The sequence below is a fragment of the Balaenoptera physalus genome (assembly GCF_965194825.1).
Source record: "Balaenoptera physalus genome assembly, chromosome: 10".
In the NCBI taxonomy this organism is placed as follows: Eukaryota; Metazoa; Chordata; class Mammalia; order Artiodactyla; family Balaenopteridae; genus Balaenoptera; species Balaenoptera physalus.
This window is the reverse complement of record NC_138889.1, coordinates 69,790,538-69,813,941: the sequence shown is the minus strand read 5'-3', so window position 1 is coordinate 69,813,941 and position 23,404 is coordinate 69,790,538. Positions and strand designations below refer to the sequence as shown.

Below are 23,404 nucleotides of genomic sequence, written 5' to 3'. Positions count from 1 at the left end.
AAACCAACAGAAGATTGCTTGAAAGTCGTGAGGTCTATTCACTTCTCTGTCTACTATGTTTCTTATTCTGGAATTAAACTGGACTGTCAAACAAAATGCTTTGGCCACACTGCCTTGATCCCTCCCCCTAACCCCATCCTCCTGGGAGAAGTGCTCTAGCTGAGTCATGTTTTGCTGTCATGCTCTCACCTGCCAGCAAAGGATGCTGCAAGAAACAGCCTTGGGGAAACTATGGCTGCATTTTCTGCAGACCCCATTGTTCAAGACACGATCAAACACATCTCTCAATATCATCTATTTGACATGAGCTGGAAAATTTCCATAGGGTGAAGCATTAGGAAAAGTGGTACCGGCTCTGAGACCTGCTGCAAACCAATGTATTTTTTTCCTTGTGAACAGTCAGAAGTAATTGTCTGTTTCCATTTGAACTCTGGCTGCCAGAAAACTCAGAATCAAATTTATGATTCCACTAGAGCAACTGTTTAGGATCATGGTCTGCCTCTCTGAGGTCTATACCTCCTAAACTGGTTTTCCCTTTCATGTATATATCTTTAGACTTTATCTTGAGGCATTATCCTTTATATATATAGACACACAATTTTGTTTTATGTCTTTCTTGTAAGTTGCCTAAAATTCTCTGACAATTGAGGAGAAAGGAGAAATGGAGGGAAGGGATGAAAGGTGGGCAGTCTTCGTATCTATAAATGAGGAGGCTGGAGCCCAGGGTGATGGAGAGGCCAGCAGTCCCCAAGACTCTGTCCACTGCCTGTGCTAAGCCTTTCTGGACAGCACCACAAATGGTACTTAGCAAATGTGTTTTAATGACAATTTGTCCTTTTTAAAACCAGCTCACATGAGAGGGTAAATCCAGAGTTTACAGGATTCTGGCCCCAGCCCTGGTCTTCCTGTGAAACCATCACTCGTAAGAACATTTCTAGGTTCATGTGGAAGTTCTGCTCTCGGCCACCAGAGGGAAGCGCAGGACAAGTAGAGGCTGTGGCTTTCCCAGGGCAGCTAAGGCCATTGGTCCTGATGATGGCAAGTTGCTATTAGCCTGTTTCTTCCCACCCACAGGTCACTAGTTGCCCTTGCCTAAATCAAAACATTCAGCTCAAGGCCCTTTATTAAAACAAGCTGGAATGCTAAAGACAACGACTTCTTTGGGTGTGGAGCACCCAGCACTGGGCCACACCGCTCACTAAGCTGTGTGAGTCCTTGGGAAAACACTCAGTCCATTTGAACACCTGTAAAATGCGCTTCATGCTACTTACCTCACATGGTCATCCTGAGGATGAAACGGAGCCACGTACAGGGAAAGCCCAGGTACTCAGTGATAGGGCATTTGTTACAGCGCATTCCACAAGCCGCAGGCACTGGTAGTGGCCCCGTGCTGCCCCCTGGTGGCCCCAGAGGAACTGTGCTGCTCAGAGACGTGTGTGGTCCAACAGCAGCTGAGCCCACCTCCTTTTCCCTCACGGGCTATGGAATGCCAGAGGGGCCCTCAGGGGATATTCACAGAGGACGCTGCTCCAGGAAAGAGGGTCCTGGGGCCCCCTTATCTCTGCCTGTGACACATAGCCAGCCAGCCCCCTCTGCCTCCTTCCCACTTGAGATTCCAAAGCTGCCCATGGAGAGGGAGGCTGGGCCTGGGTCCAGTCCCCTCACCCCCACTTGTACCCCGGCCCCCAAAGGTCCCAGCTCCACTGCCTCTGAGCCTGAGGGCCAGGCCTACTGTCACGTGGCCCTCCGTGAGGAAAAACCGTCCATGGGGGTCCCCGTCCCCCCTCCCCCCTTCCACCCCCGTGTCCCAGGATCACGCAAGCCTGTCTGTCTGTCTCACCCAGGCAGGCCCTCTGCTCACCATGCACAGCTTCAGGCTCCTCGGGGCCACGTGGAGAGATTGCTCTGGGCAGGGCCTCCCTCAGGGAGCTGTGCTGGGCGAGGGGCTTCAGGAGGGCTGAGGGTCGGGACTCCAGTCGCCGGGGTCTTTCGTCCCAGGGCTCTGCCCTGGAGGCCTCACTGCCACCACGGTCCGCCTCTTCGTCCGAGCTGGAAGGAGGAAGGAAAGAGCAGGTGAGCGAGGAGGCCTGCCATCCCGGCCGCACCGTGCCCTGCCTGTCGCTGCCCTCCAGCAGGCAAAGGGGTTCTAGGGCAAGGGCCATGGGTTAGTTACCTCTATGCCTGGCACCCAGCCTCTGGCTTTGTTATGGGCTGACCTGTGTCCCCCCGCCCCCCAATTCACGTGAAGTCCTAATGCCTAGTACCTCAGAATGTGACTGCTTTGAGAAACAGGGTCTTTAGAGAGGTAATTAGATTAAAATAAGGTCATGAGGGTGGGTGCTAATCCATTCTGACTGGTGTCCTTACAATTTTCCTTACAAGGAAATTTAGACACAGGTATACGTAGAAGGAAAATGCCACATAAACGGGAAGACCGCCATCTACAAGCTGAGGAGAGGGGCCTGGAACAGAATCTTCCCTCATGGTCCTCAGAAGGAACCAACCCTGCTGACACCTTGATCTTGAACTTCCAGAACTGTGAGAAAATAAATCTCTGTTGTTTAAGCCACCCGTCTGTGGTTCTTCATGGCAGCCCTAGCACGTGAATGCAGGCAAGTTCAGATCAGAGCAGGTGAAAGAGGCCCAGAGATGTACAATGAAGTATTCATGTGAAGGCTGGTCCTCTCATCTTCACCATCCCCGAGCAGGACTCCTAAGCTCTCTGGGGTAAAATGAGCTCATCATTAGGACCTGGGCCTAAAACGTCAGGCATTTAAATACTGCTTGCTTCCCTTGGGAATAGATGAGGGAATGGAAAAGACTACAGAAGAGAATGGGTGGGGGGATAAATAACCATCAGGAATTCAGGTGGTGTGGGAGTGGAAGCAGGGTGTCCTAGGTAGTGGGGACAGCACAGCACAGTCCTGGGGTGGGGAAGCACAAAACCTATTGGCTAGTGACATTTTCATGAATATATATATATTTTTTCTCTCTCTCTCTGTCCAGCATGCTTCTTTGTGTGAGGGCACTGCCCCTTGTCCACCTGTGGGCTTTGGTGGACCATCTGTCCATCGGCCTGCCCAAGCCTGCCAGTCACAACAGCAGCCCGGTCCAGTTCATCGATTAGCCCCAATGCAATGTGAGTAGTACCAGTTGGAGCCCAACCTTGCAATCTTGATATGCGGACATGAATCTATGGATGTAGGCTGAGGCCCCCAGCAGCCAAGAGTTCCACATACGGGCCTCTCCGTGGATGGTTGTAAATCCAACATATTCGCCTTTGTTACTTAAGCTTCTTTGGGTCGTTCTACACCCTTGACATGTTAATTCTTCGATCCTGACAACTCCCTATGGATTATCCCATCTTACAGATGGGGAAATGGAGGCACAGGGAGGTCATACTGCAAGTGAGTGGGGATAAGACCAGCTCCCGAATGCTGTCCCCTTGCCCAACCCATCCTGCCCCCATCCTGCAGCAGCAGGAACGTACCTGCTGTTGTCACTGGTGACCAGGACACGCACAGCCAGCACGTCCTGCCCAACCACTTCCTCCCCGGGGCTGATCCTCACTGAGGTCCACTCAGAGGGCAGGCGGGAGGCGGCTCCACCAGCCACATCCCCATGGTCGAGCTCCGGGACACTCTTGGGCTTCTTGGGGGAGGTTGGCTCATCTGTTGAGAGGAGAAGAGGGTCTAGAGAGATGGTGGGAATGGACCGCCCCACAGGGCGCCTGCCCTTCCTCCAGAGGCTTGGGTGGACACTCTAAGATGGACCTCATCCACCGTGCCATCACTGGATCCCCACCACTTAGCCCACCAGACACCCCAGCATTTAGAGCACATGTCTTGTGTGCAGGGCACAAACGTACACACTGTCCGACTTAAGAGTAGAGGAGGGTCTGAAATGTCCATAGGTCCCACCCCAGGTCTACCAGCCTCTGCATTGCTGTTATCAGAATCACAATGTCCAATGTGTCGCTAAACCCAGTGGTAACTTCTCATTTCTCATCTTACTTGACACACCAGCAGCCTCTGACCCCGCTGATCACTCCTTCCTTCTAGAAACAGCTCTTCTCTCAGCTTCCAGGACAGCACAGCCTGGCTCCCTCCTCCCCACTGGCTACCTCCTTCTCTCTTTGTTTCTTTCACTGGTTGCCCCCGCCCCACGCCGTGACCTCTCAGCACTGGACGGTCCCAGGACTGTCTTTGAACCTCTTCTCTTCTCATCTACACTCACGTCCTTGATGATCTCATCTGGTTTCAGCCTTAAATAACCCTAGACAACAACGACTCACACATCTCTCTCTCCAGCCTGGACATTCCCCTGAATCTAGATGTGTATACGCCACTGCTTACTTGGCATCTCCAGGTGGATGTCCCGTAGACACATCACACTCATGCCCATGGAATTCTCCATCTCTGCCTCTCCCCAAGCCTGCCTCCCGCATGGCCCTCCCATCTTGGTAAATGGCAACTTGGGCCTTCAGGTTGCTCCAGGCAACACTTCAGTGTTATCCTTGACTCCTTTTGTTCTTTCACTCTTCACTCAAGCTATCAGCAAATCCAGTTGGCTCTACCTTGAAAATACGTCAGGAATCCAGGCACCTGTCACCACCTCCTCTGCTGCCACCCTGGCCCCAGCCACCATCATCTCTTGTCTGGGTTACAGAAACGGCCTCTACTGGTCTCCCTGCTTTTCCTCTGGCCATGCCCCACCCCTCAGTCTATTCTCAACACAGCTGCCGAGTGTCTGTTAACATGGAAGTCAGATCACGCCACCCCCTGTCACAATCCTCCAGGGCCCCTGTGACCTCACCTCCCAGTGCTGTCCCCGCCTCTCTGCTCCGACCACGTGACCCCTGTGCTGTCCCTCCGCACTCAGCACGCCCCCCATCTCAGCCCCGGCTCAGAGGCTCTTGCCTCTTCCTTGGAGACGCTGCCCCCAGAGAGCAGGGCTCGCTCACCCACTTCCTTCAAACCTTTGGCCAACTGTTGCCTTCTCAAGGAGGTGACCCTGACCATCCTCCTCAAACTGCAACCCACACCCTCAGCGCTTTCCTTTCCTCTTTATTTTTATTCATAGCACATCGCACCTTCTAATAAACTATACACTTTTCCCATTTATTTTGTTTGTTATTTCTCTCCCATGCCTAGAATAAAAGCAGTGATTTTCGCCTCTTTCATTTCTTGCTAGAATGGTGCCTGGTGAAGAGTAGATGCTCAATAATAAATACCTGTTAAATGAAATCAATGAATCAATGAATGAATAAATCAGCAAGACAGGCAGCCCAAGTCCCAGATCCCTCTTGGCCACTAACTGGCTCCGCGACCCCCTCTCTGGTCACAGTGGGGTAGGAGTCCTTTCTCCTCTCTAAGGCTGACATTGCACTTGAACTTGGCTCCTCCTACACCGGCCCCCCCCCCCCACTAAGGACCATTATCTCCTCTTCCCTGTGTCATTAATTCTTTGTCTACTGGACCTTTTCCATCAGTGTTAACATATGCTGAAACCTCTCCGGTTTTAAGAAGACCATTTTTAATCCCAGTTCCCACCTCCCCCCACTCCCCAGCCAACTCTTCTTCCTCCTTCCCAGCCAATCTTCTGGGAAGAGTTTGCTGCTCTCAATTTCTCCACTTCCTCACTACCCGAACTGCCCCCAACAAAGTCCCTAGTGCCCTCCTTGTTGTTGCTAAATCCAATTCAAAAGGCTTTGGGGTCCTCCTGCAGCTCTTGCCCTCTGAGCCCTCCTTGCTCCCAGGGACGCTTTCTCTCCCTGCCTAGCTGGCCGTTCCATCTCAGCCATCCCAACTTCTAGCCAACCCTTAAGTCCTGGGTTCTTCATGCTTCTACCTGGGCCCTCTCACTTTTTTCACCTCACACACTCTTTCTGGGAGATGTTATCTACTCTTTATTTATCATCTGCAAAGGTAATCGAGAAATTTTGATTTTTATGTGCAATGCCTCACATTTTAAAATACTGTACAGGTCCAACGAAACACGTCTACAACCAGATGCAGCCAGTGGTTTGCCAGTTTGCAAGCCCTGGTGCAGTGCCTGCTTGCTGTGAGGACATGTATGCACCCTTTTGCATTGGTGTGGCTGTGGACGGAGGAGGAGCATCTGGGGAGCAGGAATTATAATTGGATGCTTGACTGTGTAGTTATAATAATAGCAGCAGCTTACTTTTATTGAATACTTTTATCAAGGATTGTTTAAGTGTTTAACATGTAATAAGTCTGTTGAATTTCACACAAGCTTCTAAGAAAAGTAGTATTATCTCCATTTTACTGAGGAGAAAACAGGTGAACAGAGAGGTTAAGACACCAGCACTAGGTCGGACATTTCATCAAAGGACGGGGACCAGTCTGTATGTCTGTGAGCACAACAAAGCCACAAACGGACAGCAATGCATCTGGCCATTCTTCTGGGAGTTTGGACTGGAATACGTCCCCAGTTCTTCACTTCTTCCCCATAACAGAGTTGTGGTTTGTCCTATGACCTTGCATTCCTTCCCACTGGAGTAGATGGGGTGAGCTTCCCTGCTCAGCTGACATGAGGCTTGGCCGTGAGACTTGCTTTGACCAGTGGAAATCAGTGGGTGTGACATGAGCAGCGGCTCTCAATGGCCTTGCTGTTTGGCTAGTCCACTCACACTCTTGCTCGTTGACCATGAGAAGAGCTCGTCCCAGATGGCTGCTGCCCCTTCAGCGGCCTAGGTCCCCGACTGTGGGCACATGGAACAGATCTGGAGCCAACCTATGGTCTAGCCGATCCCATGAGAGCCCAGGTCACCCTTACACCTGCAGCCGGAAGCAGAGCCACTCAGCCAACCCACAGACCCAAGAGCAAGAAAGATGATGTTACAAGCTACTAAGATTTGGGAGGCTTGTTACACAGAATTACTGTAGCAGAGACCCGGGTCTATACCTGGTTTATATCTGAGTATAGGTGTATGTGCCTGTGAGCTCTGTGCACAGATACTTATAGGGTCAACAGAAGCTACTGTGCCCTCCTCTGATCCAGGCTTGTGCTGGGGATTTGGAGATAAATCAGCCATGGGTCTCCTTCTGCCCTCAAGGGTCTCTTTCTGCCCCACAGGGGAAAGAAGGTCTGTTCACAAATATCTGCATTAGAAGGTAGACCACAAAGAGTGAGGCCAAGACGAGGTGGGAGGGGAGGGAGATCTGACTTCTATGCAATAAAGACTTTGGGTAGAAGGCACCGTTTTAATGGGGTTTGAGGATGAGTAGGATTTGAAGGGAGAGGTGGCAGACCCCTGGGCACAAGAGCAAAGTGGGAAAGCACTGCCAACTGCATGGGAATGGAAAATAAGTCCATGCGACTGGAGGGCAAAAGGGTACAGAAAGCAGAAAACCAGTGGGAAACTGGCCAAACCAGTGGGAAATGATTGCTTTGACATCAAACCAGGAAGGGCCTTGAATGGCGAAATGGAGGGCAGGTTTTGCTCTGGGAGCGACCAGTGAAGGGCTGGAAGCTGGGGGTTGGCATTATCAGATTTGCCTCTCAGAAAGACGGCCCTGGTTGCAGAGTGGAAGGCAGACGGGAGGGCCCACAAGGAGGAGAGAGGGCGACCGTGAGGAGGCAGCTGTGATAACAGAAGAGACCTGTCAGCTGAGCACGCGCAGTGGAGAAGAGGGGAGAGGGAGTGGAGAGCAGCCTGGCCGGACGGGCAGCTGCAGGCAGTGGAGGTGAGCTGTGCAGCTCCACCGAATTCTCCTTAAGAGCACAGATAACTTCAGGCAAAGTCTAGGACAAAGAGCAGCCGGGCCTGGGGGAGGCGGCACAGGTGAGCACGCCCGGAGCCCTTACCTGCAGCTGGTCACAGACCCATGGCCCCTGTACCTCACGGACCAGCCCAAACCTGCAAGGAACACCCCAGGTCTGCTTTCCTCCTTCCCCCTCTCCTAGAGAGTTTTGACTTTGCCAGTAGGGCTGAGGGACGGAGCAGGGTAAGGGCTCAGCTGGCTCCCTGGGCTTCTGGAGGGGCAGGGATATGGCTGCATGATGATCCCTCAGTGCAGCAGGGTCAGGGCCAGCGCCTCTGACAGTGGAGCCTGGATATCAGTGGAGGGGCGAGGGGCACCTGGAGGTGTAGACTTTGTGGAAAAGAAGCTGGTGCTTCCTCCGGTCACCACCTCGCCCAGGCAAAAAGCCCCCAAGGAGGACATGTTCCTCCCCTCCTTCTGCCCCCGCAAGGCCCAGGGCACGGGCTACTGCTGGGTCTCAGGTCCACTGCTGCCCCCCAGGAGGAAATTTCTCCACTCAGACTTCTACCTCCAGACACTGCCTTCCCCTGAGGATCCCTGGCCACATGCACAGACCCGTAGTGGTAGTTCTAGTGGTACTAGTACTAGTAACGGAAGTAATCTAAAGGCAATAACACAAGCAGCCCCAACTCGTCATCCAAGGCCCACGTGTCTCTTTAGCAGTTTGCACTCATCTTCTCTAACATCCCCCCCATCCTGAAAGGACAGTATGACCGTCTTCATTGTGTGAGTGGGAGGACGTGGAGTTAGACAGTAACTCAGCCAGGGCCGCCCCGAGAGTGAGCCGCATCGGCCACCCCTGGCCACAGAGCAGTGTGTCTGTGGGCAGCCGCAGGTTAAGAGGCCTGGGCGTGCTCACCTGTGCCGCCTCGCCCAGGCCCGGCTGCTCTTTGTCCTAGACTTTGCCTGAAGTCATCTGTGCTCGTAGGGAGAATTCAGTGGGGCTGGGGGCTGCCTGGGGAGGAGGTGCATGGCGGCGGGGGTGAGAATGGTCCAGCGCCTCCCAGGGCAGCTGCCCTGGCCTCCTGGAGGGAAGCTCTGCTTAGAGCTGAGCATCTCAGTCTCCTCCCGTTGCTCCAGCCAGATGCCTGCTCCCTGGTGAAAGACGAGACTCCACAGGCAGAGCCAGGCAGTGTCCAGGGAAATGTCTGTCCTCGCACACCACCCCCAGCAGCCAAGTGCCAAGGCTCTTTCATGGCCAGGCCACTGCTGCAGTGTCAGCGTGAGGACCCTTGCCCCATTTCTGCTGGTGAACTTGTTCCTGTTTTCTCCCCAAGACTGGAGACCCTTCCCACTCTCCCCCAGAACCCAGGGAGACAACAAAACAACATGTTCTCCTATATACAGTTACTAAGCCCATTTTACAGATTAGGAAACTGAAGCTCAGAGGTGTTATCTCACTTGTCCGAGGTCACACAGCTCCTAACTGCCAGAGCCACTTTTGCCTCTGGGCTTGGAAAAGCTCCCTCTGCTGTCTTGCCCACAGTTCTCTTGGAAGAAAAAAGTTTAACAAGAGCAATGGAACTAAGTTTATCAGTCAGGAAAATAGAACCCAAGCCAGGGAGTTCAACAGAGTAAAGTTATAGGAGACTAATAACGATGGTACTGGATGAGCTGGAAAGCCAAATGGGGAACGTGAGGCAACCCAGAGATGAGTAATGGCAGGAAGCCACTGGCTAGGGGGACACCGGAAGGAGCTGGTGCTATGAGTCCAGAGGCCAGGGCCATGCAGTAGGAGGCGGGTACCACAAAAAAGACACAGCACTGCCCAGGATGCAGAGGGACAGGAGGAACACCCTGGCTTCTCCCTCGATTCCGCCCTCCACTCTCCCACTCGCGCGTCCTAACGGCCAAACTTAGTAGGAAACCAGTTCGCAAGGGAGCTTGGGAAATGTCTTTTGCAAGGGTTACACCTCTCTAATACAGAGCAGAGCAGGGGAAGGGCAGGGAGTGTATCTGACAGCAAATAGGCAGATGTCCAGTAAACTAAGCATAGTGGAGTCTCCTTGCCCTCCTTCAAGGTGGGCTGTGATGAGTGAAGGGACACTGACAAGCCCTCAGCAGGATGGAGGAGGGACCTGGGAAGGGGTCTGTGTCAGGTGTTCCCTCCACTTAATTGCTCTAGGAGGGACATGTGTCTATCCAGTACCAAGGTCCTTTGCAGTGCATGTCCCTTTAAAAGATAAAAGCACAGGTGCCTAAAGACAGCACAGTTGCCATCCCGGGGCTTCTGAGAGTGTACTACTGGGAATGCCAGTTTCTAGGGGGTCTTCAGGTGATGAGTAAATTGATAGGTAGCCCTGGGCCTCAGGCCCGCCTGCCATACTGGGGCATGGCTGTCCTGCCCGGCTGCACTTACCAGGTGCCCCACTGTATGCCTTTGGCTTTCACGCTATGTGAGCCAGGGAGCTGCTGGAGTTTGGAGCAGAGGAGAGATCAGACTTAAGTTCTAACAAGATTCCTCTATAGCTGTTGTGTTGAAAACAGGTTGAATGGAGTTAAGGAGAGCTCTCTAGAAGGAGAGCTTAGAGGAGGTCACCGGAATAACACAGGAAGAGATGACAGTGGTTGGGGCCAGGCGGTAGCATGGAGGTGGTGAGACGTGGACAGACTCTGGCTGTACTTAGAATTCACAGATGGACTGGACATGGTGCCAAGAAAAGAAGAGCCAAGAATGACTCCAGCCAAGGCTCTGAGCTGAGCAACAAGAAGAATGGAACTGCCGTGTCCAGAGACAGCAAATGCCAAGGGCAGTGTCTGTCTCAGGGGAAGATCAGGAGTTGGGGGTGGACGTCCAAGTTGGAGACTCTCAGTAGACAGCTAAGTGGAGATGGTGAGCAGGCAGCCCGAGCCAGAGCTGGAGGAGGCTCCCGTGCTGAGACTCAGGCACTCACTACAGCAAAACTGAAGTGCTGCCAGCAGGTGGCAGGAGAGAAGGGGCTCAAGCTGGGGCCAGCGTGCCTAAAGGGAGATAACCAGTCACCTTCAAGAGAGCTGGGGGACCAGAAAACTAGAGAACAATAGATGTTGCCACTCCATGTGAATTGAGACCCGTTTAGTCCCCAACCAGAAGATGTCCCGTCAGACTCTGAGCCCCAGCTGACCTAGAATGCCTCCCTCAGGGCACTCGCTGCTGCACGAACCCAGGAAAGTGCTCCCTAGAACTCAGCAAGAGCTCTTGCTGGGCACGCTCAGCTCACTGACTCTGCCTTCCCCAAACCCTCTGCAAGAGGCACGGTTAGCCCCGTTCACAGAAGGGGCTCGCCCGGTGCCTCTGAGTCAATACGAAGTCCTGGGGCCAAAGCCGGTCTTCGGCCAAGGCCAGGGCCTTCCCCTGTGCCAAGGCTCTCCTGAGAGCAGCACCTGATTCCTGGCCTGGGCTCCTCAACAGTTGAAGATGCTGCTCTAGGTCACCTCTAGCATCAGTGAACTTTAATGTCAGTGCCAACTCAAGGCTGCCACCAGGAGGTGGCGAGCTAATGAGGGACCGTACAGAAAGTCTTTGGCCCTGTGGAAACAGTGGCCTTGGGGCAGTGAAAGTGGCAGTCGCTTCTTTCACTTATTTAAGGGATGAAAGAAAAAACTCTGAAAGTGAATGAGTTCTCAGAAATAGAGGAGAATGGCTCACCCCCACCCGCTTTGCTTGACCCCCTTACTCTACTCAATATTCAGGTTGCAGGGATTTTCTTTCTTTGGCTGGATTATTTCTGTAGGATCAGTTCCTGGGGTGTGATTACTGGGCCAAGAGGTCAGGATCCCTTTTATGGGTCATAATACTTGTTGCCATATTGCTTTCCAGAAAAGATGGTTCCCATTTAACTTTACACTTAATACTAGTGATTAAGTTCATATTTTTTCTTACGATCTACTTCACTATTCCTTTACTTTTTCAGTGGGTGCAGCATAATTAATTTACATTCCTTTGAAAGCCAAGTTAGAACATTTTTGGAAATGCTTGTTGTTTTAGTGTTTTCTTTTAAAATTTGCTTGAGTGTGAACTGTCCATGCATAGCCTTTGCCCATTTATTATTGGGTCTTTAATCAACAAATATCATGTGCAAGGCACCTGAGACCATCGCTTTGCGGAAACTTTCTAAATGCCACAGCAATGAACATCTTTGTCATCACATTGAATTCAGATTTTTCCCCAGTCTGACTGCCCGGTGAATATTTTCATTTTTATTTTTATGTTAAGTTTTTAAAATGTTTCTAAGTCAGATTTGTGCCATGTTTTTCCTCTGTAATTTTTTTCCATCAGAGGTTTTAAAGTTTAGAAAGTTACCACTCCATTATTTTACCAGTACTTAATTCGATTTAATACTTAATTCTATTATTTACATTTTTTATTTTAATTCTTCCATCCAGTGGTTTTGGATAAAGACTATTCTACCAAACACTTATGTAGAATGTAATATGCAAAACAAAAACTCCCCCCAAACAAACAAAAAACTCACTTCAAAGAGGTACGGGGAAGCCCACTTGAACAAAGTTAATTAGACTTCTTTACTGGAGGACTCCTCAGACTTCAATATGCTAATGAATCTTGTGGATCGCCAAGATTTGGGAGGACTGCCATGATTAGTATAAAACGTTTCTCAGACTCTGTGACCATGGAACCCTTTTTTCACAAAGCACCTCTTGAAACTAGTGTTCCATTGTCACACTTTGGAAAATGTTGTTTTAACCCAACTTCAGATCAAAAATCAAAACCAAACTATAAGCTCCACGAGAATGAGGATTTTTGTCTGTTTCATTCCCTGCTATATTCCCAACATACAGTAGATGCTCAGTACATATTAGCTGAGCAAACAAATGTGTGCATGAACAAATAAACAAATAAGTGCATGCACAACTAAACAAAACAAATCAAGTCTAATACAACACTGAGATACATGTAGTCCAAGATGCAGGGAGGGGCAGGAATTCTGTGTGGTTCACTGCTGCATCTCTAGGACCTAGAATATGCCTAGGGCATGGTAGGTATTCAACAAACACTTGAATAGATGAATGAATAAAGGAATGAGTCACTTGTCTAACCCAGCTCCTGACTTCAGTCCCTAACACCCTTCCTTTTAGGGAAGGGAAAGAGTATCTCACTTGGGTAAGAGTACAGACACTTGGTAATGACCACAGGCAGCTCTGGAGGCAGTTCCAAGCACCAGCAACTGGGCTCAGAGGCCCAGGGCCTCAGAAGTGCCCCTTTAGAGATACAAGGGCCCTCATGGAGCTCACAGATGAGTTTTCATGCCAGCATCAGAAGCCCAGCCACATCCAGCATGGCAACGCGAGGTATCCCACCCTAGGGAGGTTGAGGACCACATTTCTTTGACACTGTCCAGACTAGTTGAGTGAAACTTCAAATCCTTCCCTTAAAGACAAGTGGAATTGGGCCAGAGCCTGCCATGGTGCTGTCCTCAGACTGGCCCTGTGGGCAGAGCCTTGCAGCCTAAGACACTGAGTGACCTGAGCCTTTGGGGGCAAGGCGGGTCTCTTAGCATCACAAATGGCTCTGCATCTGGATGAGCACACCTGCCATGTTCACTGCCATCCTGAAACCAATGTCCAGTCCTTCCTCCCTACCTTTCACCCATCACTCAGCTAGACCAGCACAAAACTTTCAAGACCAACCTCTATCACATGGGAATCTAAGTTACAGTAAGGTTCCCAAGTAAAGCTCTCCTGCGGGTCCACTGCTTGGATGTGTGTGGGAAATGGGTGCAAGCAGCTGTTAATACAGCCTGTTCCTGACAGCTGAGGTGACTCTGACCTTCAGCCAGCTATGCCCAGCACCTACAGCAGAAAAGCACCATGAATTTTCAAGGAAGAGACCTCAAAGCCTGGCCCCGGAGCATGGGTGATATTTTCCAAATATTACCCCTGGGTAATATTTCCTCTCAGAGTACCCAGCACAGCCCCAGAGAGTCCCATGTCACCACAAGTGAAGGCCCGCCAGTTTAGGGAAGGCTGACCCCTTCAACCAACCCCTGTGTTTAAGGTTTGAGCAGCTTCCATGGCAAAGAAGAGAGGAAACAATGAGCTTTATAAAGAACCATATTTATTTTCATTTACAGCATCAAATACCATAAATAAAGCTAAACATTGTCCACCGTGTGCAAAATACAGGGTTCCATGTGGCACTGTAATGACTACCAAAGGTCACAAACATGCGTGGTGATGAGGTGGGGAGGCTAGCTAAGGAGGAGGCTGGAGGGAGGAGGGCACTCTTTGGTTGACATTCTAAAAAGGGGGGAGACTCTGCAAGAGAAGATAAGACAAGAACGGTGACTTGGTCCTGGCTAGGATCTGCACCTACGAGGGAGCCATGCAGCATGCGGGGCTGTGCAGACAGGCGAGGGTCAGCATGGCTCTGGGCCGCATGCAGGACGCACACCACCTGCAGCCCGAGACTGCGAGGCCTGGCCTTCAGCAGCCCCACTGTACTTGGCGTGGCGTTTCTCTTTAAAAGCACTCTGAGTGTCCTGCCGCCCCAGCTAAAGAGTCGTGGGGGCACTGAAATGCGCTGCTCCAGACCTGGGGCCGAACTGAGTCATCTCTCAAAGGCATCCCTGGTCTGTGACAATGACTGCTCTAGTTGAAGCTTCTGTATCATCCAGGGCTTTATGAGCCCAGAGCGATCAGAAGAGCCACAGCAAAGCCCTTGGAGGTAAAGTATAGGCTGCAGTGGAGAAAGGATTTGCTAGGAAAACTGTGATTGTGTGTCCAAAATACAGAGTCTGGGTCAAGCTTGTGAGGAAGCCTGGGAGTATTTTTTTTTTTTAAATCCTTCCGAAAAGAGTCACCTATGGTTTTCATCGACAACCTTTATATTAGAACCAACTGAAGAAGATGCTGGTATGCATGTGCTTTTTCAGAGGCTGAGAGATGAAAGAGTTCTTTTCAAAGGTGAAGCGCCCTCTCTATGGTACTGTCTCACATTCAGGGTTAACCCTCCCAGGAAGGTGAGGGGCTTTGTAAGTGCAAACCAGAAAACCATGCACGCAGGCCGCAGGGCGCAGAGGGGAGGCGGGGCAGGCACTTGGGGTGGACCGGGCAGCCGGCTCAGAGGGATGGAATCAGAAACGGCTTTCGAGCTGAACACCACCCCATGCTGTTCACCAACCATGCCACTGAATGAGCCCATTAGTATGCAAGACACTCGCAGTTAGCACAACCAAGGCCACGGCGGGGCATGGGGTACGGAAGCGGGTCAGGGGTTAGTACCACTCTCTGAAAATTGGCAAGAAAACCAGTCACCTCAGAGCAGAATTGTGTCAGCCAAGAAGTGGGTGTAGCACCGGAAGGCTGAAATGAACTGACGGCCACAGTGCAAGGTTGGAAAGAGAGAGACAGAAAAGAGAATTTAGTTGCGGGGAACAAGGCAACACGAGAAGGCACGGTTATTGAAAACGAGGCAACCATTAAAAAAAAGAGAAACTTCCCCAAACAAGTTACGGCTTGCTTAGGACAGATGAACCTTTCTGGCAGTGAGCAGCAACTTATCTGCAAGAGTGAATCCGTGCGATTGGCCGATGCTCCCGTCCTCCACAGCCCTGCACATCCTCTACCCCGATTTTACTCTCGAGCCCCACGTTCATTCTTGAATATGTTGTGGAGGCTTACAGACATCCGCCCCCAGGACCCACCTTTGTGTTTTGGTGCTGCCCCACCAGAAAGGTTCAAAGTCTCAGAACATACAAACATCTCAGGCTTCTGACAGGCACGCCCTGTCTTGCCAGAGTAATTCAAACCAGTCTCCTTATGGCCAAAAGTGACATTCTCAGAGATCCTAACTCTGGCTTCACGGAGCATCCCACAAAGCATCTCACCCTGCCCTGAGCTGATGGGAATAACAATGACACAGCTGTGCATGTGTTTATGTCGTGACTTTCAGAATCAAACATAAAATGAATCAAGGGCTCCTCCCACCATGCGGAACATTAAAATACCAGCAGAAATTTGGAAAAACACAATGCGAGTCATAGGACGAGAACAGTTCCAACAAGGACAGAGGCGCCAGTTCCCACGAACTTGGCCGCAGCCATGCCCCTGATTTGCCCAAGGACTTAGGGAAGTGTTTATAGAAATGCCTCCCCACTTCTTCCCACCCTAGAGAACTTGGCATCTCAAAGGCCTCAAGAGCTCTGGCTCCTAACCTACCGGGCTCCATCCTTATTTAACCTAGAGGATCTTTCTAGTATAACACGCAGAGAGCCGTCTCTGGCCCAGCCACTCTAGATACACTGAACACTGCAGAAGGCCTTTCTCTATCAGCCATCTCCACTGTTCAGCCAGACTCAGCAGCCGTGCATGTCCAGGCAAGTGGAGTCGGGAGAGCTGAGGCCTCTTCCAGATGCCCAGAGAGAAGAATGCAGGTGGGCCCAAGGCCTGTTTTGCCCTTAATAGGGTGTATTTCTTTTGCATGAGTCAGTCATAGCGTCCACTCCCAGCCTCCCCTGACAGTCAAGACACAGGGGAGCTTCCCCCTGGAGGTCAGACGCATTCCTTTGCTAGGACAGCGTGAAAATAAATGGTTTCTGACTGTTTGACCAAATATGCATGGCAGCCGAGCGGCTAAGAAGCCAGGACATCTGCAAAGCCATGCTCACGGGGCAGGCCACACTTCCCAGAAATAATACCTTGAGGTGCTAACAAATGCCCTCAGTCTCAAAGGACATTATGTGAAAGGGCAGCTTCTTCCCTCAGCCTCATGGTTGTGGACCCTGAGTGGCCTTGGCTCAGACTGCAGCCTGGGCTGGGGACCTCATAAGGAGGGCTTAAAATGCCACCAGCTGACATAACTCTTCAACACTGCATCAGTTTGATGGAGCTCCACGTGGTCAGGGGCCAATGGGCTTTCGCTGCCGTGCTCATTAGTGGGAAGGGAAATGTATATTTGTAGCAATCTGCTTGAAACCCTGTGGTTCTACATCATTTGGCTGTGATTTGGTATTGAGCAAGGAACCTTTACGCTACTATTTTACATCAAAACAAGTGAGCAAAACAGTCCTCCGCCCTCTGGGAGGACAGATAACAGGCGACTACACACTGCCATGTACTTCTGTAGGTTTAATTCTCTTCTGTCCTTTCTATTTTTTTCTTCTAAAGTATTATGCTTTCATGTTGCAAACAATTGTCCCTTGTTGAAAAGTGGTATCCAGGCACATAAATCAAAAGGCACTGGTTTTGGTTTACATAGAAGCCCAAATCATTCATGTTGCAGGCAGCAGCTATTACAACTGACCACAACGTGGGAAGGGTTTGTAATACCAGTTATAAACGTCAAACCCGTGTCTAGAAAAACCGACGCTCATAGAAAAAGATGCTTTCTCTTGGCTTATTAAAAGTTAAAAATTGAAATGTAAACCTAGAAATATGGCTCGCTTTGGTATAAAAGTACAAAGGTATAAAAAAATATCCTTCATGTTGTGCTGGCCTGTGCACCGGGAGCAGACGTGCACCGCGACCAGGCCAGGTGCAGGTGGCCGACGGGAAACTCTTTGGCTTTGAACTAACTGGTTAAAGGGCGTAGGGCTCCCTGGCCAGTGCCTGAGCTGGCTGCACACGCTGCCATCTACACGGGAAATGTTACGGCACTCTGGGGCTGGGCTTCAGTGCAGCTTGGCCGGTAAGCATCTGAGCAGCCAGTCGCGGATGCCCTCGAGGGACTCCTCGGTCTCCCGGTACATGGAAGCCAGGACCTCGGAGAACACCCAGAGCAGGGGCAGCCCGAGGCTCAGGAGCTCGTACGTGTAGCAGTAGTTGTAAGCATTGTCCCTGATATGCAGACTGGCGGCACGCAGGAGTCCCTGAATCCAGTTAAGCAGCCTCCGGGGAAGGTGAAGCAGGCCCCACGGCAGCCTGAGGGGCCAGCTTAGCACCTTCCTAAAGAAGGAATTGGGGATACCTGGGGGGCTGCCTTCCGGTGTGCCGATGGCGGCGGCAGCGCAAGAACTTTCCGCAGGAGGGTCTCGCCTAGAGGCTTCTTGCTCTTTCCACATCCCCTCCTCCTGAGAAAGACATCAAGGTGACGGCATTTAGTCCATGACGCTTAGAGAGGACGCCTCCACTGAAGCAGAGGAAGAGAGCCAGTACATAGAGAACGTGGCAGACCCCGCAATTTGCAACCAGCCCCCCTCCCCCAAATCTCAGCCCCCTGCACTGCTGAAGGGCAGGCTGCACATGGGCATGACTTCCTGGGGGGCGGCAAACCGATCACAGGGGTCAGTTTTGTTTGGAGCCTTCAAAACATACAAGCCCTTTGACTCAGCAATCCCATTTCTCATGACTGATCCTAAGTAAACTATTTGAAATATGGAGAAAGATGTGGGTACAAAGACATTCACCGTAAAAATATTTATAAGGTAAAAACAGTAAACAACATAAATGTCCAACAATATAGGACACAAATAAATTATCAACCACCTTTTACAGGCATCAAAAATTAGGCATTTTTAATGTCATGGGAAACTGTTCTTAATATAGTGTTAGTGAAAAAAGATGACTATGAAACTGTAGACATGGGATTCCCACTGGGTTAGAACAAGCAGTTGACCCTTGAACAATGCAGGTGTGAACTGCATGGGTCCACTTAAATGCAGATTTTTTTCAATAGCAAATACTACAGTTCCACCCGATCCACGGTTGGTTGAATCTACGGACGTGGAGGAACTGCCAATACGGAGGGCTGACTATCAGTTATATGTGGATTTTCGACCCTGTGGAGAGTCAGAGCCCCTGACCTCCACACTGTTCAAGGGTCAACTGTATTCATATAGGAAAAATGTCTGCAAGGAAATGTTCCAAAATGTTAATTAGGATTTTCTCAGGATAGAGTGAGGATGGGTGATTTCACTTTCCTTCTTTATACACTTTTGTTGATTATATTTACCCGTTTTTCTATATTGAGCCTATATTACTTGTATAATCAGAAAAAAGCTGAAGTTGTGGGTCTTGCTGGAGGTGGGTGATTAATCAAGCCACAGGGAAGGCACGAGGGGGCCCTATCGTAAGCCATCCACAAACTCAGCGGGCCAGTCACTTTGCTGACATCCAAGAGCCTGGCGAAAGGACTTGGAAACCACAGAGGGTTGGCTCTATACCAGGCATCCCTGCTAACAGTGCCCCTGTGGTCATGGGGGCCCCAGGCACTGGGGGCTACATGGCTTTTGCATGGCTAAGCATATAGCCCCATCCTTGGCACGTGGGAAAGCTCTTCTGGGCTTCTCATGAGAAGTAGCAGTCATTCCCCTAGGAGAGGTCATAGCCCAGAGGCCAGCTGAACAGACTGAGGCAGAGGGACCCTCCATGCCGGGGAGTAGAGCCCTCTTCACCTGACTTTCAATCCCTCCAAAGCCAGAAACATCGGCTTAACTTGCAGGAACCCTTGAAAACCTTCTCCTATCAGGGGCCTTCCCTGTTTCACCACCACTTTCAAGACAAAACGTACTTCTCTTTGTTGCTTCAACTCTGCCCGTCTCTTCCGTTGCTGACTGTTGGTTTTACAGTGAATGAAATGAGGCTTGCAGAAAAACTTGCCTGTAAAGAGAGACACACAGACACACAGACACACAGAGACACACACACAGAGGTTTTTCTCCTGTAAAGCAGAACCACACAGCAGGACATGAGCCAAGTGCCTGCCACCATCTAGGTCAGACAACGCCGCTACTGAAAACAAGGCCAGGAAGGCGCAAACTTGGGAAATGGTTTCCATCACCTGCCTTAAGGAAATGGCACAGACACGGGGCAGGCTGCAGCAACAGTGGGGGGCTTTCAGTGATGGGGCTGAAACCCTCAGATAATCCCCCAGGCCAAGTCCCTTCCCAAGGCAAGCTGCCAGGCCGCAAAATGGACCGCCCAGAATAGCAACTCTGTTTCTAGTTCCTCTTGCTTCTGGGACCCCTGGGGGTGGGAAAGGAGCAGAACAGGCTGTGGCAGTGTTGGAGAGAAAAACCCAGCGAGGCACACACTGGGCCACTGGCCACTGCCCGGGACTACTGGGTGCCTTCCAGAAAAGCCTTCTCTGCTCACTGTTACAATAGTGACAATAGTGATGGGAATAATGATAACAGTAGAAAAATCTTCTGTAGGACTCAATATACCAGACACTATCCTAAATCCTTCCCGGGAATTAACCTAGCAACCCTCATAATGACATTATGAGCTAAGTAGTATCATCCTCATTTTATAAATAAGGAAACTGAGGGACCAAGAGTTTAGGTAACAGGCCCAAGGTTATATGGCTAGAAGTGGCATAGTCTGGATTTGAACCCAGGCAGTTAGTTTGAGGGATGGAATCACAAGCACTGTCATTATATGACCGTGCAAACATCAAGTGCTGGAAATTAGAAAATAATCCCTCATTCCAATGAGTGCAATTCTTTCACTGATGACTCCGGTAGGCCACTTATCAGAGGGCATGTTACGGTTACTGCCATTTTTACAATGCATACTTTATACATAATAACACGAATATGCCATCATTTACTGAACCTCTATTACATGTCAGGTGTGGTGTCGAGCACGTGACATAGGTTATCAGGTTTGATTTTCTCAGCCACACAGGGGCAATTGAAAGTGGTGAGACTGAGTAAGAAAACATCCATAAGGCACTCGTCGCCTGGTAGGTGCCCCCCACACTGATGCACCCCTGGTGCTGACAGCTCCCCTTCCCTCAGGACCCCTGCTCACCACAGGTGGCCTCTCTCTTTAGCAGGGGATCCCTGCTCCCTGAGGAGCTTTCCTGATGACACCAAAACTCCCTGGGAAGTGCTGGCTGTCCCAGAGCCCCCAAAGGGACAGAAGCCCAGGCCAGAGACGAGTGCTGCCCCGGCCCCCGGGGGTTACCTTCGTCACTGTCGAAGGCATAGGCGGCCAGGCGCAAGGTGGTGGCACAGATGCTGCAGCGGAAACACTCCCGGTGAAAGAAGTGGCCCTCCGCACTCAGCCTCTCCATCACGTACACGCGCTTCTTGCAGAAATAACAGGTGTCGCTGCCACCCAGGTTCAGGGGAAACGCCTTCCGTATGGACTCCTGGGGGACACAGGGCATCGGGAGAGAAGAGCAGTGTGTTAGGGCATACACCGCATCTTCAAATGTGAGGCTGGCCTTGTAGAGATGCCAGCCTGCGTCGTGGGGCCTCACAGGCTATGTGTTGCTTTTCTCACTGCAGGCACTGCAGGCACTTCAGCAAAGAATGAGGGGGGTAGGATACGCAGACCCCAGCCCTGCAGGGGCAGCTGTTAACTGTACTCCCAGGCAGGCTGGCCATTCTGGTTTCAGGGTGAGAGTGACATCTCCTGGTCTGATGGAGCGGGCGTCCCTCACAAACATGCTGACCAGGGATGCTGTCTCCAGGAATCTGACCCAGGAGTTAAGTACTGCCTGCGTCTAGAGTGAGGTCACTGAAAGAATGTTTTACACATCCTTGTCCCCCTGCAGTGACATAGGTCAGGCAGGGAAAGCTCATGGTAATAAAACTGTTCAAGAGAACTGCAGAGAAGGGGCAGCCCTCTTCTGTGTGTTGAAGTTGGCTGCCAGTCAACTTCCTAAATGCAAGGGGGGAGAGGAGAGGGCAAGGGCCCAGGGCAGAAGGGGCACACCTGGGTGATTCCAGGGGAATGTACCTATAGGAAACCAAAAGAGCTGTCAACTCAAATTGCTGGTGATGACAATGAGCAGTCACTGGAGAAGGGGAGAATTCAGAGGAAAGGGGTGTCTTCTCCATTACTTAATTCTCAATCCAATCCAGATCGGATGCTAAACATTGGCAGTAAGTGTTGTCCACCTCCGCAGATGGCCCCTCCTGGCCTTTGCACTGAGTTCTCCAGAGCCCCAGCCAGCAGGGAAGATGCTCTGCTTTGTGAAATGACCCACAAGGGGGCTGAGTGAGGTTTGTCTACAAGGAAGAACAGCCTCCCGCTAACCTCTGCTCTGATCCAGCCTGGTCTCAGCCCCTCTCGCCCCATGAGAAGAGGGGCTCAGGCAATCCTCTCTGCGTCCCGTGCACCCTCCCTGGGAGGCCAGAGCCAGTGTCTGTGGGTGAAGGCTGTGGGGTGTACATCCTTACCAGGTCTGGAGAGATGGCCTGAGTCTTAGGTCTGTGATCATTCATGTACAGATTGACCAGAACTTCAGCTGCAGCCCCTATTCCGCTGGACACTTTCCCTACTGTCAGCTACCCAAGAACAGAGATAGAGCAGACAGAGACAAAGGTAGAGGCCAGTTAGCACCGAGAAGGAAGACACGAACAAGCTGGAGGTGGGAGAGGGCTCCACACCCACATGCAAACGGCACCCAACGTCCCGGGAGAGGCCTAACCAGCCCAGAGCGGGCAGTGGGCACTCTGCAGATGGAGAAAAGAGAGAAATGGAGGCCTGCAGGGTACATGGTCTTCAGGAGTTTGAGTTGCTTGGTTCACAGATAGGGGGAATAAATACCTGAGGAAGGGATCTGTCCAAGCCCACTTAGAAATAAATGCAAGAAGAGCCAGGACTCTGCTAAGGTCTCCTGAGCCCAAGCCCGGGAGGCCTTCACACTAAGAAAACAAGCCAGCTGCATTGCGGCCGCCCTCCCCAAGACCCCTCCTCTCTGGAGGGCCAGGAGCTACTGTTTAATGAGAACTGCCCCCGACCCTCCACTCCCGGACCTGCTCCACCACTAACCAGTTCTGAGATGGGGCGCAAAGTCCTCAGCTTCTGAGCTCAGCATCCTCATTTAGTGAAATGGGGATAAACAGTGCCTGCCTCACGGAGCTGTGGCAGGAACTGAGTGAGAGAGCGTGTGTGTGAGTGCCTGGCACTTGGCAGGGCTGGACCAAGATGAACTTGACTCCTCCCTCCCTTCTCCCTCTGAATTCGGCAGCCTCATCCTGCCTTGCAGCTCCCATGTCCCCTAGGGAGCTACGGCTACGTCTAACCTGAGTCCTGTCAGGTCAGGACGCAGACCACCTTGCCGACAAAAACAGAGACCGGAATGGGAGTAAATGTTGGTCCCTACTGGGCAGGTACAGGGAGAAAGATGGGGAGCTCCAGGCGGCAGTGCCCAGGGCCCCAGAGATGGTGCTGGGCAAGTCAGCTCCACGCTGGCTCCGGGGATCACAGCCCGACAGGTTGTGGGTGTCTGTGCTCCCAAGGGCATGATGGTCCATGCCTACCCATGAATGCGTGGAACCCCACCGGCGTGTCATGGAGCTGGGGAAGGGGTGGGAGCTGACAGCCCAAGCAGACATAGCACAATCACACATATACCCCTGGGCAAACCCCGACTTGCTCCCTCTTTCCATACCAGCTCTGAAAGGCCAGCCTGGGAATACTGCAGTCTCCCCTGCAGGGAGACAAAAATGCACAATATGTGATTATATCTATAAACACTGTTCCTGATCCCAAGACCCTGGAGGGAGGGAGGCTCCAGACGCTCCCCCAGCCTCTGAATCCAGCTTCTGGGAGGTGTGGCCACGGAGAGCAACCATTTAGGCTGAAGGCCCTTGGACACAGGTTGATAGCCATCTTGATGGCGAGTAACAGTGACACGTGCGGGGGCGAAGGAAGGCCCTCAATCTAAACCCAAGACCGCTCCTGGAAGGCCACGTCGAACCTGCTGTGAAAGCCTCAAGTAT

The 23,404-nt window shown here is 51.4% G+C and overlaps 1 protein-coding gene across 13 annotated transcripts in view; it reads right to left on the bottom strand.

Moving 5' to 3' along the window:
- Positions 1-23,404, bottom strand: part of MICAL2 (microtubule associated monooxygenase, calponin and LIM domain containing 2) — a 231,315-nt gene that overhangs the window by 75,015 nt on the left and 132,896 nt on the right. For 4 of the 13 annotated variants that reach the window (XM_082475988.1, XM_082475991.1, XM_082475990.1 and 1 more), the window contains 5 exons: positions 20,634-20,820; positions 19,234-19,322; positions 17,692-17,794; positions 3,491-3,671; positions 1,862-2,049 (listed from right to left, as the gene is read on the bottom strand). In XM_082475988.1, coding sequence (XP_082332114.1) covers positions 1,862-2,049; positions 3,491-3,671; positions 17,692-17,794; positions 19,234-19,322; positions 20,634-20,820 — 748 coding nt within the window. Of the gene's footprint in view, positions 1-1,861; positions 2,050-3,490; positions 3,672-13,825; positions 17,795-19,233; positions 19,323-20,633; positions 20,821-21,856; positions 21,965-23,073; positions 23,113-23,404 lie in introns of those variants that run through there. The other 9 variants (XM_082475987.1, XM_082475985.1, XM_082475989.1 and 6 more) reach the window with 7 other exon arrangements.